The sequence below is a fragment of the Piliocolobus tephrosceles genome, chromosome 19 (assembly GCF_002776525.5).
Source record: "Piliocolobus tephrosceles isolate RC106 chromosome 19, ASM277652v3, whole genome shotgun sequence".
NCBI lineage: Eukaryota > Metazoa > Chordata > Mammalia > Primates > Cercopithecidae > Piliocolobus > Piliocolobus tephrosceles.
This window is the reverse complement of record NC_045452.1, coordinates 14000116-14014495: the sequence shown is the minus strand read 5'-3', so window position 1 is coordinate 14014495 and position 14380 is coordinate 14000116. Positions and strand designations below refer to the sequence as shown.

The following is a 14380-nucleotide window of genomic DNA, read 5'->3' as shown; positions in this document are numbered from 1 at the left end:
CAGCTGAGTCTTTTGTTTCCAAATCTCCAGGTGTGGAAGAAACTGGACTTCCCATAGATGGAATGAATGCACGAGCTGTTTCACTGCACAAATCCTAACATTTCACGGCCTGCAAACAGCGTCCAGACGGAGCCTTGGGGATGGGTCAGTAGGGTTGGACTCTCACTTCTCACATCTCCTCTTACATCTTGCAGCTCCTCTCTAGTCCCATTTCCCAGTCCCCATCGCATTGCTGTTCCTGAGGGCCCTCCAGTATTTAAGGTTTCGCACCACACCTGCCTGTCCCTCCTATGAGAATCTCCTATTCCCTCCCTCGGTTAGTTAGCAGAGAGCACATCTAATACCAACTCCATGCTTCTGAACTAACATGTGAGCCCTGGAGGGTGATTCAACCCCCTCCCCCAAGGTGGGCCTTTTGAGGACCTGATGCCTTAGTTCCCCTCTGCCCAGACCTCCCCTGAAGATTCTCTCACCCAGGGTACCGAATGTTACTGTCTTTCCTGGTGAAGGAGGGGAGGCAGAGCCAGGAGGTGGGAGGAGAGATGGTGAGTTAGAAAGAAACTCCTCTCTCCCTGGAGCTAGCCGTCAGAATAACCAGCATTTTAGCCCCAGTGCCGCCACTCTAGACCTGCAAGCCTTTGGGCAAAACATTTCCCCTCTCTAATTCTCAGTGTCCTCATGTTTATGCAGGAAGTCCTGGCTCCAGGGGCTTGCGGTTCTCAGTGGCTGGAAGTGGGAAAGGTGAGCAGTGAGGAAGGCGTTCTCCTCCTGGGTCCTGGACCGCCTCCATTCTGCCTTGCCCTCTGCAGTAGCCCAAGAGGAGGAAGGGTCCCCCGTGGTGCATAAGTCTTGCCAAAGGTGAAATGGCCACTTCTTCCTGGCTCTGCACACTGGGCCACTTGAAATTGTAATGAGTATGTATAATGCTGGTCCCTCTCCTCTCATGCCTCTGTACAGTCCCATAAAGTTTCTTAAATTCAAGGGGCCCCATTCACCGATTGCAGTGAAATTCTGTTAAATGCACACACTTTTGATTTGGTGGATTAGCTAATAAGTGTAAATAAGCTAGGAAAAGATTACAAAGCTGATACTGCCTTTATACTGCCCTTGGTTGGTTTATTTTCCAGAGTAGTTAATTTTTAATGCTGTATGACAACACGCCATAGTAGACTGTGATACCCTCATTAATATGTGCCTTGCTGTCATTAGTCACAAAGAAGTAACACATAAGTTCTAAGATAATGCTATAAAGGACCTCAAAGACTTCTGTAAAGTGTTGGGCTAATGGAAATCTTGTTTTTATGATACTCTATTTCCTTCTAACAGTACAGATAAAGAATTCTTTTTTTTTTTCCTTTTTTTTTTTTTGAGACGGAGTCTTGCTCTGTCACCCAGGCTGCAGGGCAGTGGCGCGATCTCAGCTCACTGCAAGCTCCTCCTCCCGGGTTCATGCCATTCTTCTGCCTCAGCCTCCCGAGTAGCTGGGACTACAGGACCCCGCCACCGCGCCCGGATAATTTTTTGTATTTTTAGTAGAGACGGGCTTTCACCGAGTTAGTCGGGATGGTCTCGAGCTCCTGACCTTGTGATCCGCCTGCCTTGGCCTCCCAAAGTGCTGGGATTACAGGCATGAGCCGCCACGCCCGGCCCAGATAAAGAATTCTAAGGAAACTCCCTGGTGAACTGAAGAAACCTAGGACAAATTCTCCCTCATATGAGTCATTCTAGCTTCGGAGATGAATTCTGCCGTTGGCATGCCAAAGGCCAGGCTGGGAATACCTTAGCTAAGCTCATGTAGGTGACTCCAGCTGAGCAAGGCCACTGTAGTCTGGGTGCTCTGACATTAGTCTTTGGTTCTTCCTAGCTGCCAAACAAACGCACTAGGGTTTTTTGTTTTGTTTTGTTTTGTTTTTTATTTTTGTTTTCTTCATGTTCAGAGAGTTGTACAGTTTACCAAGGACTTTTAGGCACATGCATTATTTTGATCCTCAAAACAACATTGACAAGTAAGGGACCTCCTTTCTGGAATTTTTTTTCTACAGAGAGCAAGGTCTTTTTCTTTTTCCTTTTTTTTTTTTTTTTTTGAGACAGAGTCTTGCTCTGTCACCAAGCTGGAGTGCAGTGGTGCCATCTCGGATCACTGCAACCTCCATCTCCCAGGTTCAAGTGATTCCCCTGCCTCAGCCTCCCGAGTAGCTGGGACTACCAGTGCGTGCCACCATGCCTGGCTAATTTTTTTGTATTTTAGTAGAGACAGTGTTTCACCCTGTTGGCCAGGATGGTCTCAATCTCCTGATCTTGTGATCCACCCACCTCAACCTCCCAAAATGCTGGGATCACAGGCCGGAGCCACCATGCTCAGCCAGCAAGGTCTTTTTTTAACAACAACGAAAAAGTTTTTAATTTACTTTTAAAATAAAATCTCAAATAAAATAATGTATGTTGGGGGGGTTAAAATAAACAACACAGGCCAGGCACAGTGGCTTATGCCTGTAATCCCAGCACTTTGGGAGGCTGAGGCAGGCAGATCCCTTGAGGTCAGGAGTTTGAGACACCAGCCTGGCCAACATGGTAAAACCCCGTCTCTACTAAAAATATAAAAATTAGCCAGGCGTGGTGGCGCATGCCTGTAGTCTCAGCTAATAGGGAGGCCGAGGCAGGAGAATTGCTTGAACCTGGGAGGCAGAGGTTGCAGTGAACCGAGATTGTGCCACTGCACTCCAGCCTGGGTGATAGAGCAAAACTGTCTCAAAAATAAATAAAAATAAAAATAAAAATAAATAAACCATGGAAGTTACACACTGAAAAGTAAAAGTAGCCCAAAAGTGACCACTGTCAAGAGATTTTTGTCCATGAGAGGATTTTTAAATGGCTTTCTAAAAATTATATGTCAACAGTATGTTCTGCAGCCCCTAAAATAATAATTATGAAAATTGAAACTAGAACAACGTTTACAATTTGATGGTTGGGGTGGGAAGAAGGCAACAAAATGGTGCGCATATTCTAATTGCAACTTTGTGAAAGAATACACACAATTTGAGCAAGGCCAAAATATGAAAATATTGGTATTACAGTTCCAGTGGGCATCTCCCACCCCAAGATTTTTAAATGCCAATGTTACATTTTTCCTACAGTTTCAAAAGTGCAGGGAGCAGAAATTTTAAAACAGAATATATTCTTTACCGCTATCTGGGTACCTATACATATGTAGTAAAAATATAGAAACATAGACTAGAAGAATCCATACCAAGTTCAAGACAGCATTCACCTTTCAGGAAAGAGGAAAATGAGACTAAGAAAGGGTATAAATAGGTCTTCAACTGTATCTGTAATGTTATATTTCTTTTCTACAGATAATAAATTGTTAAGATCTATAAAATCTGAGTGATGGATATAAGGGTGTTTGCTATATTTCTTTCTGCATTCCTGTATGTTTGAAGTATTTCATTAAATTTTTTATTTATAAAAATAGGGGACTGTATAGGGAATACAGACCCACCTTTGATATAAAGGAACTGTCCTGTCATCCTATGAGACCATTTGTTTCACAGCTTACCCCAGATTGCTCTTTCCCTAAACTAATGTTAGCCCTTAAAAGAGAGTAGGGGAAGGATGGAGGGAGGGAAAGGAAAGGGAAGGGAGAGAAGGAAAGAGAGAGAGAAAGGAAGAAGGGAGACGAAGGGAAAGGAAGAGAGCGAAGGAAAGGGGAGAGGGGGGAGGGAGGGAAGGAAGGAAAGAAAGGGAAGGTAACAGAGGAAGAGAAAGGGGAGAAGGAGGGAGTGAAGGAAGGAAAGGAGGGAAGGAGGGAGGGAGGGAGGGAGGAAGGAAGGGAGGAAGGAAGGAAGGAAGGAAGGAAGGAGAGAGAGGGGGAAAGGGGAGACGGAAGGGAAAGAAGAAAATGTCTCCAACGCTGCTAAGCAAAACCAACTTGAAGTGAAATAATAAATTATGGTCCTCTAGGTCAAGGATTGGCAAACTTTTTCTGTAAAGGGCCCGGGAGTAAACGTTTTATGCTTTGCATTTACTGTCTCTGTCACACTCTGCCATTAAAGCATAAAAGCAGCCACAGACAACACAAACAATTGTCTTGGCTGGGCTCCAGTAAAACTTTACTTACAAAAATAGATCATGTGTTGGATTTAGCCCAGGGGTGTTGTTCCCATCACTTTGAAAATTTGGCTGAACAATGTCCATGGGACTCATGGGGAATAAAAATACAGACCCCAGTTGGAAAGCATCTGCAAGTAACTGAGTCTTTGATTGGGAGCTTTGGGCACGTTGCTTCACCTTGGCTCTGATGTTTTGAGATCCAGTGATTTTATATGCGTGTGTTTGCTGTCCATTCTGGTCCTAACCAAGATGTATTTAAGCACTCGATAAATCCTGCCTAGCCTCACGGTTTCAGATGGTGAAGCCCCATTACTCACATTTCTCTTTCCACTTGTGAAAGTGAGCGGCCCCGGGAGTGAGCCTTCAAATCTTAAGCAAAAGCCAAAGCTCTTCTTTTCACCCAAGGATCCAAAATGGACAGCAGAATTGCTGTAAACATTTATTGTGGCTGTGATCTGTGATAACAGCCCCAGGAAACACAGACGGGGACATGAACATTCAGTCATCACGTGTAAGTCATAAAATCTGAGGCTTTATCTCCAGGGATTGTGCACATTTGCATAAGATGCACATGCCAGGAAATTTTACAGAATGGAATGCTTCTCAGAGCTTGATAAGGCAGGTGCTCAAGGGAGCCAATAAAATTCAGGAGCTCATGGAAGGACAATCAGTTCTGAGTCTCGGAGCCCAAAAATATGTGACCAAAAGATGGTAGCCATAGCCAAGGCTCCACATCACAGCTGCCCAGTGGTCTGGGCCATATCTGGGCTCTGCAGCTACAATGCCCTGTACTTTCTCCTCTCTCCCATTAATTATACCCCCACTGGATCCCTACATTCTTCCCAAGCCTTCGTGGCAGGTCCCTGGTTGTTTGCTCTCTGGATGGGAATCTCACACCATCCCTCCTCTCTTCTCACCCATCACAAACCATCCGTGCCCTTCCACACACACATACAATTGATGAATCTTGGTTTGTGTGCAGTATAAATGCCTTATCACCATATTTTGTTAATGAACAGTTATTTTCTTTTGTCCATGAGCCCTGCATTCCTGTGCGTCTTGAAGTGAGCTTCTAGAAAGTACAGTTGATATCGATGTAATCATTTTTTAAATTTCATGCTCTGTGACCCATGGTGAACCTAAAACCAGCTGAATTTACAAAGACAAAGCCTTGCCTGTCTGCATCCCTCCCTACCCTACCCTCTGTCCAGATGTTCCTCCTTCAGATCCTTCATATACCCAGTGTGCAGCTGATGTTCTCTCCTCACAGTCCTCTCAAATCCTACTGTTGGCAACTCATTTATATTGTGAGGTTCATTTAACTGGCTGTCTTCATTTTTCCCAGGGTCTTGAATGCTAACCTACTCTGTACTGGAAGAATGAAAGACTTAGAAGGTAGGGGGCACATAATGTCAAAAGGTTTAGATTCAGTGTCAGGAAATCTGCTTCTCATCCCAGTTCTGCTCCTTTAGCCCCTCATAGTCCCTTCCCCTGTCTGGACCTCAGTTTCCCCATCTGTAAAATGAAAGTGCAGGACATAAGACCACATGATCTATCCCATCCCCTCATTCTATGCCTTCATCCCATCCAAGCACAGGGCAGAACTCTGAGGACAGACTTTGGCACTGGAGAGACCCTGGTCCAAATCCTGGCTTTGCCACGTAACAGCTGTGTAATTTGTGGGAAATTACGTAACTTCTCTGAGACTCAGTTTTCTCTCCCATAAAATGGAAAAGAAAATAAAAATCCCAGCCAGATGTGGTGGCTCACACCTGTAATCCCAGCACTTCGGGAGGTCAAGGCAAGAGGATCACTTGAGGCAAGAAGTTCAAGACTAACCTGGGTAACATAGTGAGACCCTATCTCTAAAAAAAAAATAAGTAAAAAATAGCTGGGCATGGTGGCACATGGATGTAGTCTAAGCTGCTCAGGAGGCTGAGGCAGGATGATCACTTGAGCCCACGATTAAGGTTGCACTGACCCATAATCATGCCGCTGCACTCCAGCCTGGGCAACAGTAAACAAACAAATAAATAATAGAAATACTATTTATTTGTTTTCTATTAGTAAATAATACTATCTCAGTAAACAAACAAATAAATAATAGAAATCCCTACCCATGCTGTACTCTTCTGAGAACTGGAGAGGGTGTAAGTAAAACCCCTATTGGAGACTAAATGAAGAGACTGGCACTAAATAGAGGGCAGCTATCAAACTTCTTATGTGTTTGTCAAGGGATCCCTGGTCTTGGGCAATGGATGGAGTAAGTACAATGTTGGTCATGGCCTCCACTAAATCATGATTCAGCCTCCTTCACTTTCTCCTCCTCTCCTTCAAGGTTAGTTTTTAATTATAAGATGAAAAGCCTGGGCTTTTCAGTCTTATTTGATTAGAGACCAGTGTGCAGAGCCTGTACTGGGAAATGCTGGGAAGGCTGGAGAAATCAGGCTTCAGCTTCCTGAGGGAGGGCAGTGCATCTGTCCAGGAAGAGACAAGGGAATGTGAGCAGGAGGGTGAGGAGGGTAAGGAGCCCCAAAAATCACACACACAGGGAACAGCCCACAACAGATATAATTCAAAAGCCAAATTTAGAAAAAGCAGGCTCCTGGGGGATGGGCTCCATCCGGATCTGAGCTAAAAGAGGCTGTCCCTCGGCTCCCTGGGGGCTCCCAAGTCCAAGAAGGTTTAATCAGTAACTTGAAAAATAGGTGAGGTGATAGAGAAGGCAGGGAGAGAGGTTGGGCACCTAATTTATTTATATGACCACCCCTGCCACCCCTGCACCAGCTCTGAGGACAAATAGTGCTCTTACCATGGCAACTGCAGTCCACAGACTTTCACCTGCTTGAACTGTGGACTTGGAGGACACTTGCCTGGGAGAAGGGGAGGCCCAGCACCCTTCTCTACGTGCACAGTAGACAGGTACCACCCTCCTGCTCATCGCAGTCTGACCTCCTCACCCTCCTGCTCACATTACCTTTTATTATTCTTAGACGGATGCACTGCCCTTCCTCAGGAAGCCAAAGCCCTATTTCTCTAGCCTTCCCAGCATTTCTCAGTCCAGGCTCTGCACATGGGTCTCTAATCAAATAAAATGGGAAAGCCCAGGCTTTTCATCTTACAACTAAAAACCAACCTGGGGGCCGGGCACAGTGGCTCACACCTGTAATCCCAACACTTTGGGAGGCCGAAGTGGGTGGATCATCTGAGGTCAGGAGTTCGAGACCAGCCTGGCCACCATGGTGAAACCCCATCTCTACTAAAAAAAATACAAAAATTAGCAGGGCATGGTGTTGCGTGCCTGTAATTCCAGCTACTCAGGAGGCTGAGGCAGGAGAATCACTTGAACCCGGGAGGTGGAGGTTACAGTGAGCCAAGATCGTGCCACAGCACTCCAGCCTGGGCAATGAGAGTGAAACTACATCTAAAAAACAAAAAAAAAAACACCAACCCTGAAGCAGAGAAGGAAAAAGTAAATGAGGCTGAATCATGACGTTAGTGGAGAAAGCACAAAGGCATGGGTCAAGGGCAGAAGCAGTGTGAGTCAGGAAGCTACACAAGGAGGCAGTGCTATTCCTAGGTGTTGGCCCCAACTCCAGGACAAAACCTTAACATCATTATCAGCAAGAGCATGTTTTCACCAAGTTCAGTAAAAAGTTATGTGCAAGACCACTCAGTGGGAAAAGAATCATTTTTTCAAAAAATGGTGCTGAGAGAACTGGATATCCACATGCAAAAGAATGAAGTTGGGCATGGTGGCACATGGCCATACCATACACATAAATTAACTCGCAATGGATCAAAGTCCTAAATATAGGCACCAAAACTATGAAACTCTAAGGAGAAAACAAGGGGGTACATTTTCATGACCTTGGATTTGGCAATGGATTCTTAGAAATGACACCAAAGGCATAAGCAACAAGAGATAAAATAGATAAATTGAACTTCACCAAGATTTAAAACCTTTGTGCATCAGAGGACATAATCAAGAAAGTGAGAAAACAACCTACAGGATGGGAAAAAATTCTTTGCAAGTCATATATCTGATGAGGGTCTAGCATGCAGAATATATAAAGAACTTTCACAACTGAACAACAAATAGACATGTAACCCAATAAAAAAATGTTTATTCATGTAGGCTAGGACAGGAAGGTAATAATGTAAAAGGGAAAAATAACTGTAGTAGGCTGAAGACCTATATATGTATATTTCCTTTAAAGAAAGAACCAAATGCAATGTGATCTAGACTTTGTTCGGATCCTTATTCAAACAAACTAACTGTAAGAAAACATTTTTGAGATGATTAGGAAGATCTTGATATGGGCCAGGTATTAAACTATCTAAATTAAGAAATTACTGTAAATTTTGTTAGATATGATAATAGCACAATGGTTGTACTTTTTAAAAGTCAAAGGTACATTCTGAAGAATTTACGGTGAAATCACGTGGTATCTGAGATTTGATTTAAAATACTGCTGAGCACCACTCACAGTAGTGAAGACATGAAATCAACCTACATGCCCATCAGTGGTGGACTGAACAAAGAAAATGTGGCACATATACACCATAATACTACGCAGCCATAAAAAAGAATGAGATTACGTCCTTTGCAGCAACATGGATGGAGCTGGAGGCCATTATCCTAATAGAATTAATGCAGGAACAGAAAACCAAATACTGCATGTTCTCACTTATAAGTAAGACCCAAACACTGAGTACACATGGACACAAAGAAGGTAACAATAGACACTGGGGCTTATTGAGGGCAGAGGATGGGAGAAGGGTGAGGAACAAAACACTATCGGGTATTATGCTAATGACCTGGGTGACAAAATAATCTATACACCAAACTCCCGTGACATGCAATTTAACCATATAACAAACCTGTACATGCACCCCGATCCTAAAATAAAAGTTGGAAAAAATAAAATAAAATAAAATAAACTACTACTGGGAAAAAAATTCGAAGAGGATAGATGAACCAAAAATGGCAACATGTTGATAATTGTTAAAGCTAAGTGATCAGTGTTAGGTCCATGAGTGCTTGTTATCCTATTCTGTCTTTGCTGACGTATGTTTGAAATTTTCCATAATAAAAAAAAACTGCAAATGTTATTTAATGTTGCTGTTGTCTCAACTGTAATCAGGAAAATAGAAACACTAGCAACTATATTTTCAGAACCCTACCTAGCTAGAGTAGATGGTTCAACTCAGATCCAACCCAACTCACATCTCAGCCAGGGCAGATCTTTTGCAAGATACTGAGATTGGACCAATCTCGCCTTTGGTGCAGGATAGGGGAGAACAACAAGAGGGAGAAAAATTGATCATAGGCAACGAGACAACCCTTTTGATAGAGCGATGAGCACTTTGCAACTGCTGGCTAAGGGGAAAAGCTGGAGTTACTCCCTATGTGATCTCAGAAAACACCACCTTTCTCTCTGCCCTGCTGCAACCCAGAGAGCTTCCTGCAGAGAGGGCTGAAGGCTCTCAACCATGTTCATGATCATTATATCTTTATTTATTTATTTATTTAGAGACAAGATTTCACTATGTCACCCAGGCTGGAGTGCCGTGGTGCGATCATAGCTCACAACCTTGAATTCCTGGGATCAAGTGATCCTCCCGCCCGAGCCTCCTGAGTAACTGTGACAACAGGTGCACACCACCATTCCTGGCTAATATTTTTTCTTTTTGGAGATACAGGGTCTCGCCATGTTGCCCAGGCTGATCTTAAACTCCTGGCCTCACGCAGTCGTCATGCTTCAGCCTCCCAAAGTGCTGGGATTACAGGCATGAGCCACTGCGCCCGGCCTCATTACCATTATATCTTACATTTCAAGAACACTTTGTGCTTTCAAATAAATTCACTGGATGCTCACCAACACCCAGTGATCCAGGCAAGGTGGAAATTATTATCCCCATCTTCCTCATAAAGAAGCTAAGCTCTGAAGAGCTTTTATGACGTTTGCCCCAGGTCACCCGCTAGTGTGGGCAGAGGAACAGACTAGGAGCCAGCTTCTTCAATTATTCTCCAAGGTAGTTTTCTTACCAAAGTCCTATTTTCTTTCTCTTATTCCTTATAATTTACATTTTCTTTTCTTTTTCTTTTTATACCATTGCTTTCACCTTTATCAGACTGACAGTCACCTTGGGGACAAAAAAAAATGCACACTGAAATCTATAAGCAAATTTTTCTCTTCCTTCCATCTTCTGGGCTGTCAGAAAGATATCTCAGAAGTTTAGTGGTTTCCTGGTTGTTTTGTGTGTTTTTTGTTGTTGTGGCTTTGTTTTGTTTTACAATCAAGAGGAATTGACCTGAACACTTTCCAGGAAGAAAACGTGAAGTAAAGAAGGAACACAAGGTCGGGCGCAGTGGCTCATGCCTATAATCCCGACATTTTAGGTGGCTGAAGCAGAAGGATTGCTTGAGTCCAGGAGTTTGAGACCAGCCTGGGAAACATAGTGAGGCCCTATCTCTACAAGAGAATTTTTTAATTAGCTGGGCATGGTGGAACACACCTGTAGCCCCAGCTACACAAGAGGCTGAGGTGGAAGGATCGCTTGAGCCCAGGAAGTAGAGGCTGCACCGAGCTATGATCATGCCACACACTCCAGTCTGGCAGTCTGGGTAATACAGCAAGACCCTGTCTCAAGAAAAGGAAGAAAGTAGAAGGAAGAAGAAAAAAGAAGGAGGAAGGAAAAGGAAGGAAAGAGGAGGAGGAGAAACACAATGTTTGCTCCAGTAGGTCAGCCAAGAGCTCTGCCCAGCTTTCAAAGGTACCCCAGTGGCCCTCCAATCTTTGAGAAATCTCAGTTCTGCAAAGTGGGCCTACAGCTCTAGGTTGGCAAGTACAGCAGGCTAAATGGTAGAGGGGCAGCCCCAGTGGTTGGGTTCAGAGAGAGAGAGACAGAGAAGGTGGGGGGGGGGGGGGGAATAAAAATTCCCCAGAGAGTTAGCAATTAAAGGCCCAGAGAGCTGATTCCAAGAAAAAGCAGGAGCCTTGTGCAGGGAAAAGAACAGTGAATTGAGAATCGGAGACGTGGGTTCTACTCCTGATTCAGAGGTTTGTTCCAACTCCAGGGTTTTCATTTATCTGTCCATAAAAGAAGACAGAATCTCAGCAGTGCCTTCCAGTTTGGCACTGGCTTCTTGTGTTTAAGTGTGTGAGAAGTATCACATAGAGTCAGATTATACACTGGTAGGGCACAAAGGCCCACGCCTGCCTCTAAAGTTGGGGCCAACCCTTAGATATTCCTAACTCCCCCTATTTAAAAAATTGACAAATAAAAATTATATATATTTATCATGTACTACATATTTTAAAATATGTATATATTATGGGATGGCTCAGTTGAGCTAATTAACATATACATTACCTCAAATACTTATCTTTTTTTGTGGTGAAAATACTTAAAAATCTTTTTCTTTTAAGAGGCAGGGTCGCAGCCGGGCGCGGTGGCTCAAGCCTGTAATCCCAGCACTTTGGGAGGCCGAGACGGGCGGATCACGAGGTCAGGAGATCGAGACCACCCTGGCTAACACGGTGAAACCCCGTCTCTACTAAAAACTACAAAGAAAAAAAAAAACTAGCCGGGCGAGGTGGCAGCGCCTGTAGTCCCAGCTACCAGGGAGGCTGAGGCAGGAGAATGGCGTGAACCCGGGAGGCGGAGCTTGCAGTGAGCTGAGATCGTGCCACAGCACTCCAGCCTGGGTGACAGAGCGAGACTCCGTCTCAAAAAAAAAAAAAAAAGGGGGGGGGCAGGGTCTCACTACATTGCCCAGGGTAGCCTCAAACCCCTGGGGCTCCCATCTCAGCCTCCTGAGTTGCTGGGACTACAGGCACACACTACCACGCCCAGCTTTCTCAGTGATTTTCAAAACACATTGTTATTAGCTGTAGTCACCATGTTGTATAATAGATCCTTTGAACTTACTCGTCCTATCTAACTGAAATTTTGTATCCTTTGACCAACATCTCCCCAACTCCCCACCCCCCACTCCCAGACCCTGGTAACTACCATTCTACTCTGCTTCTGAGTTAACTTTTTTAGATTCCACATACAAGTGAGATCATGCTGTATTCGTCTTTCTGTGCCTAGCTTATTTCACTTAGCATAATGTCCTCCAGGTTTATCCACATTATGAACCTGGACAGCATGTTCACAGCAAATGACAGCATTTCCTTCTTTTTTAAGGCTGAGTGGTATTCCACTGTGTATATATACCACGTATTCTTTATCCATTCATCTGTTAATGGGACTTACATTGATTCCATATCTTGGCTATAGTGAATAGTGCTGCAATGAACATGGGAGTGCAGATACCTCTTCGATATATTAATTTCAATTCCTTTGGATATATACTCAGTAGTGAGACTGCTGGATCATACAGAGTTCTATCCCTAACTCCCTTTTAATCTTACTATTAAGAACTGCTTTCCCTGAACCGTCACAAACCTGTTTGTGTTTTCAACCTGCACCACAGTGGAGGACAGATTTCCAATGAACTCCGTTGGCTCCTCAATGCAGAAATAGGACTTTACTCCAAGGCGCAAGAAGGCTTAAGGGGCCAAGTTAATAGAAATGTATAGAGCCAACCAGGCGCGGTGGCTCAAGCCTGTAATCCCAGCACTTTGGGAGGCTGAGACGGGCGGATCACGAGGTCAGGAGATCGAGACCATCCTGGCTAACACGGTGAAACCCCGTCTCTACTAAAAAATACAAAAAACTAGCCAGGCAAGGTGGCGGGCACCTGTAGTCCCAACTACTCGGGAGGCTGAGGCAGGAGAATGGCATAAACCCGGGGGTCAGAGCTTGCAGTGAGCTGAGATCCGGCCACTGCACCCCAACCTGGGCGACAGAGCGAGACTCTGTCTCAAAAAAAAAGAAATTTATAGAGCCGCCTCTTGGTGGGCAGCATGTGATGAGGAATGAGAGTGGCAGCTTCTGAGACAGCCCAGCCCGCCGGGGCTGTGGACTTACCGAGATCTTGGTGAAAATGTAGAGCAGCAGGGACAGAATGGAAAGGTAGATCTGGATCCGCTGGCCTCCAAACCGCTTTCGCAGGTACTCTGGCATCGTCACCACCTGCATGGGGTGTGAGGGAGGTCACTGCCAGCCACAGTGACCAGAGGGCCCAGAGCAGACAGAACAGTGACACCATCCTGGTGTACGAGCCACAGAAGTGTGGTCAAGGATTCATAACCTTTGCTAGCCAGGGAAGTCTGCGAGGTGGCCAGATGGCCCCTGACCTCCAGCCATTTGCTAATTTTAATCCCATATGCCCTACCACTGTAGGAGCAGCTAGATGTTATCCCAGCCCAATAAACCTGTCACTGTTATCCCAGCCCAATAAACCTGTCACATATATACCCTGGAGGAGGTATGTGTATATATATATATACCCTGGAGGAGGTGTATATATATATATATATATATATATAATGCCACTGCAGTCAGAAATTTTATAACCTGGGAGTGAAAGCCAATCCACAGATTTTTCTGCCATTTATCCCATAATGTCTCCTCTGCCCTCTAGGAAGACCAAGGTGACAGATACATTTGCCAGCAGGAAATGAAATAACAGAGCAGATACTTACCCCAGCCTTAATATAGATGGGGACAAACAGCCAGCCCAGCACAACCACCAAAACCAGGGCCTGAAATGAACACAAAAGGTGGACTCAAACTAGGAGGAACCTTAGCCCATCCCTGCCACCTGAAGGGCCCCTCAGCTGCTGCAGAAAAATTACCCAGCATGTTATCCCCTAAGGAGCCATTAGAGACTGGAGGAGGCCTTTGCTGCCTAACTGACCCATGGAAATAGCAGTTAGAAAACAGCAGAGAGGCCGGGCGCGGTGGCTCAAGCCTGTAATCCCAGCACTTTGGAAGGCCGAGACGGGCGGATCACGAGGTCAGGAGATCGAGACCATCCTGGCTAACACGGTGAAACCCTGTCTCTACTAAAAATACAAAAAACTAGCTGGGCGAGGTGGCGGGTGCCTGTAGTCCCAGCTACTCGAGAGGCTGAGGCAGGAGAATGGCGTAAACCCAGGAGGCGGAGCTTGCAGTGAGCTGAGATCCCGCCATCGCACTCCAGCCCGGGCGACAGAGCAAGACTCCGTCTCAAAAAAAAAAAGAAAAAGAAAAAGAAAACAGCAGAGAAGAGCCCAGGAGGCTGCTCCTCACCATCACAGCCCTGGGCCACAGCAAGAGCACTGGGTTCTCCTTCATCTCTTCCCTGGTTTACACAGAGTAAAATGCCATT

General features: G+C 45.0%; 1 protein-coding gene across 1 annotated transcript in view; it reads right to left on the bottom strand.

Moving 5' to 3' along the window:
• SLC5A1 (solute carrier family 5 member 1) overlaps window positions 1-14380 on the bottom strand; it is a 64832-nt gene that overhangs the window by 19168 nt on the left and 31284 nt on the right. Inside the window, exons 6-7 of the mRNA XM_031934606.1 lie at window positions 13713-13772; window positions 13096-13200 (exon numbers count right to left, since the gene is read on the bottom strand). Coding sequence (XP_031790466.1) covers window positions 13096-13200; window positions 13713-13772 — 165 coding nt within the window. The remainder of the gene's footprint in view (window positions 1-13095; window positions 13201-13712; window positions 13773-14380) is intronic.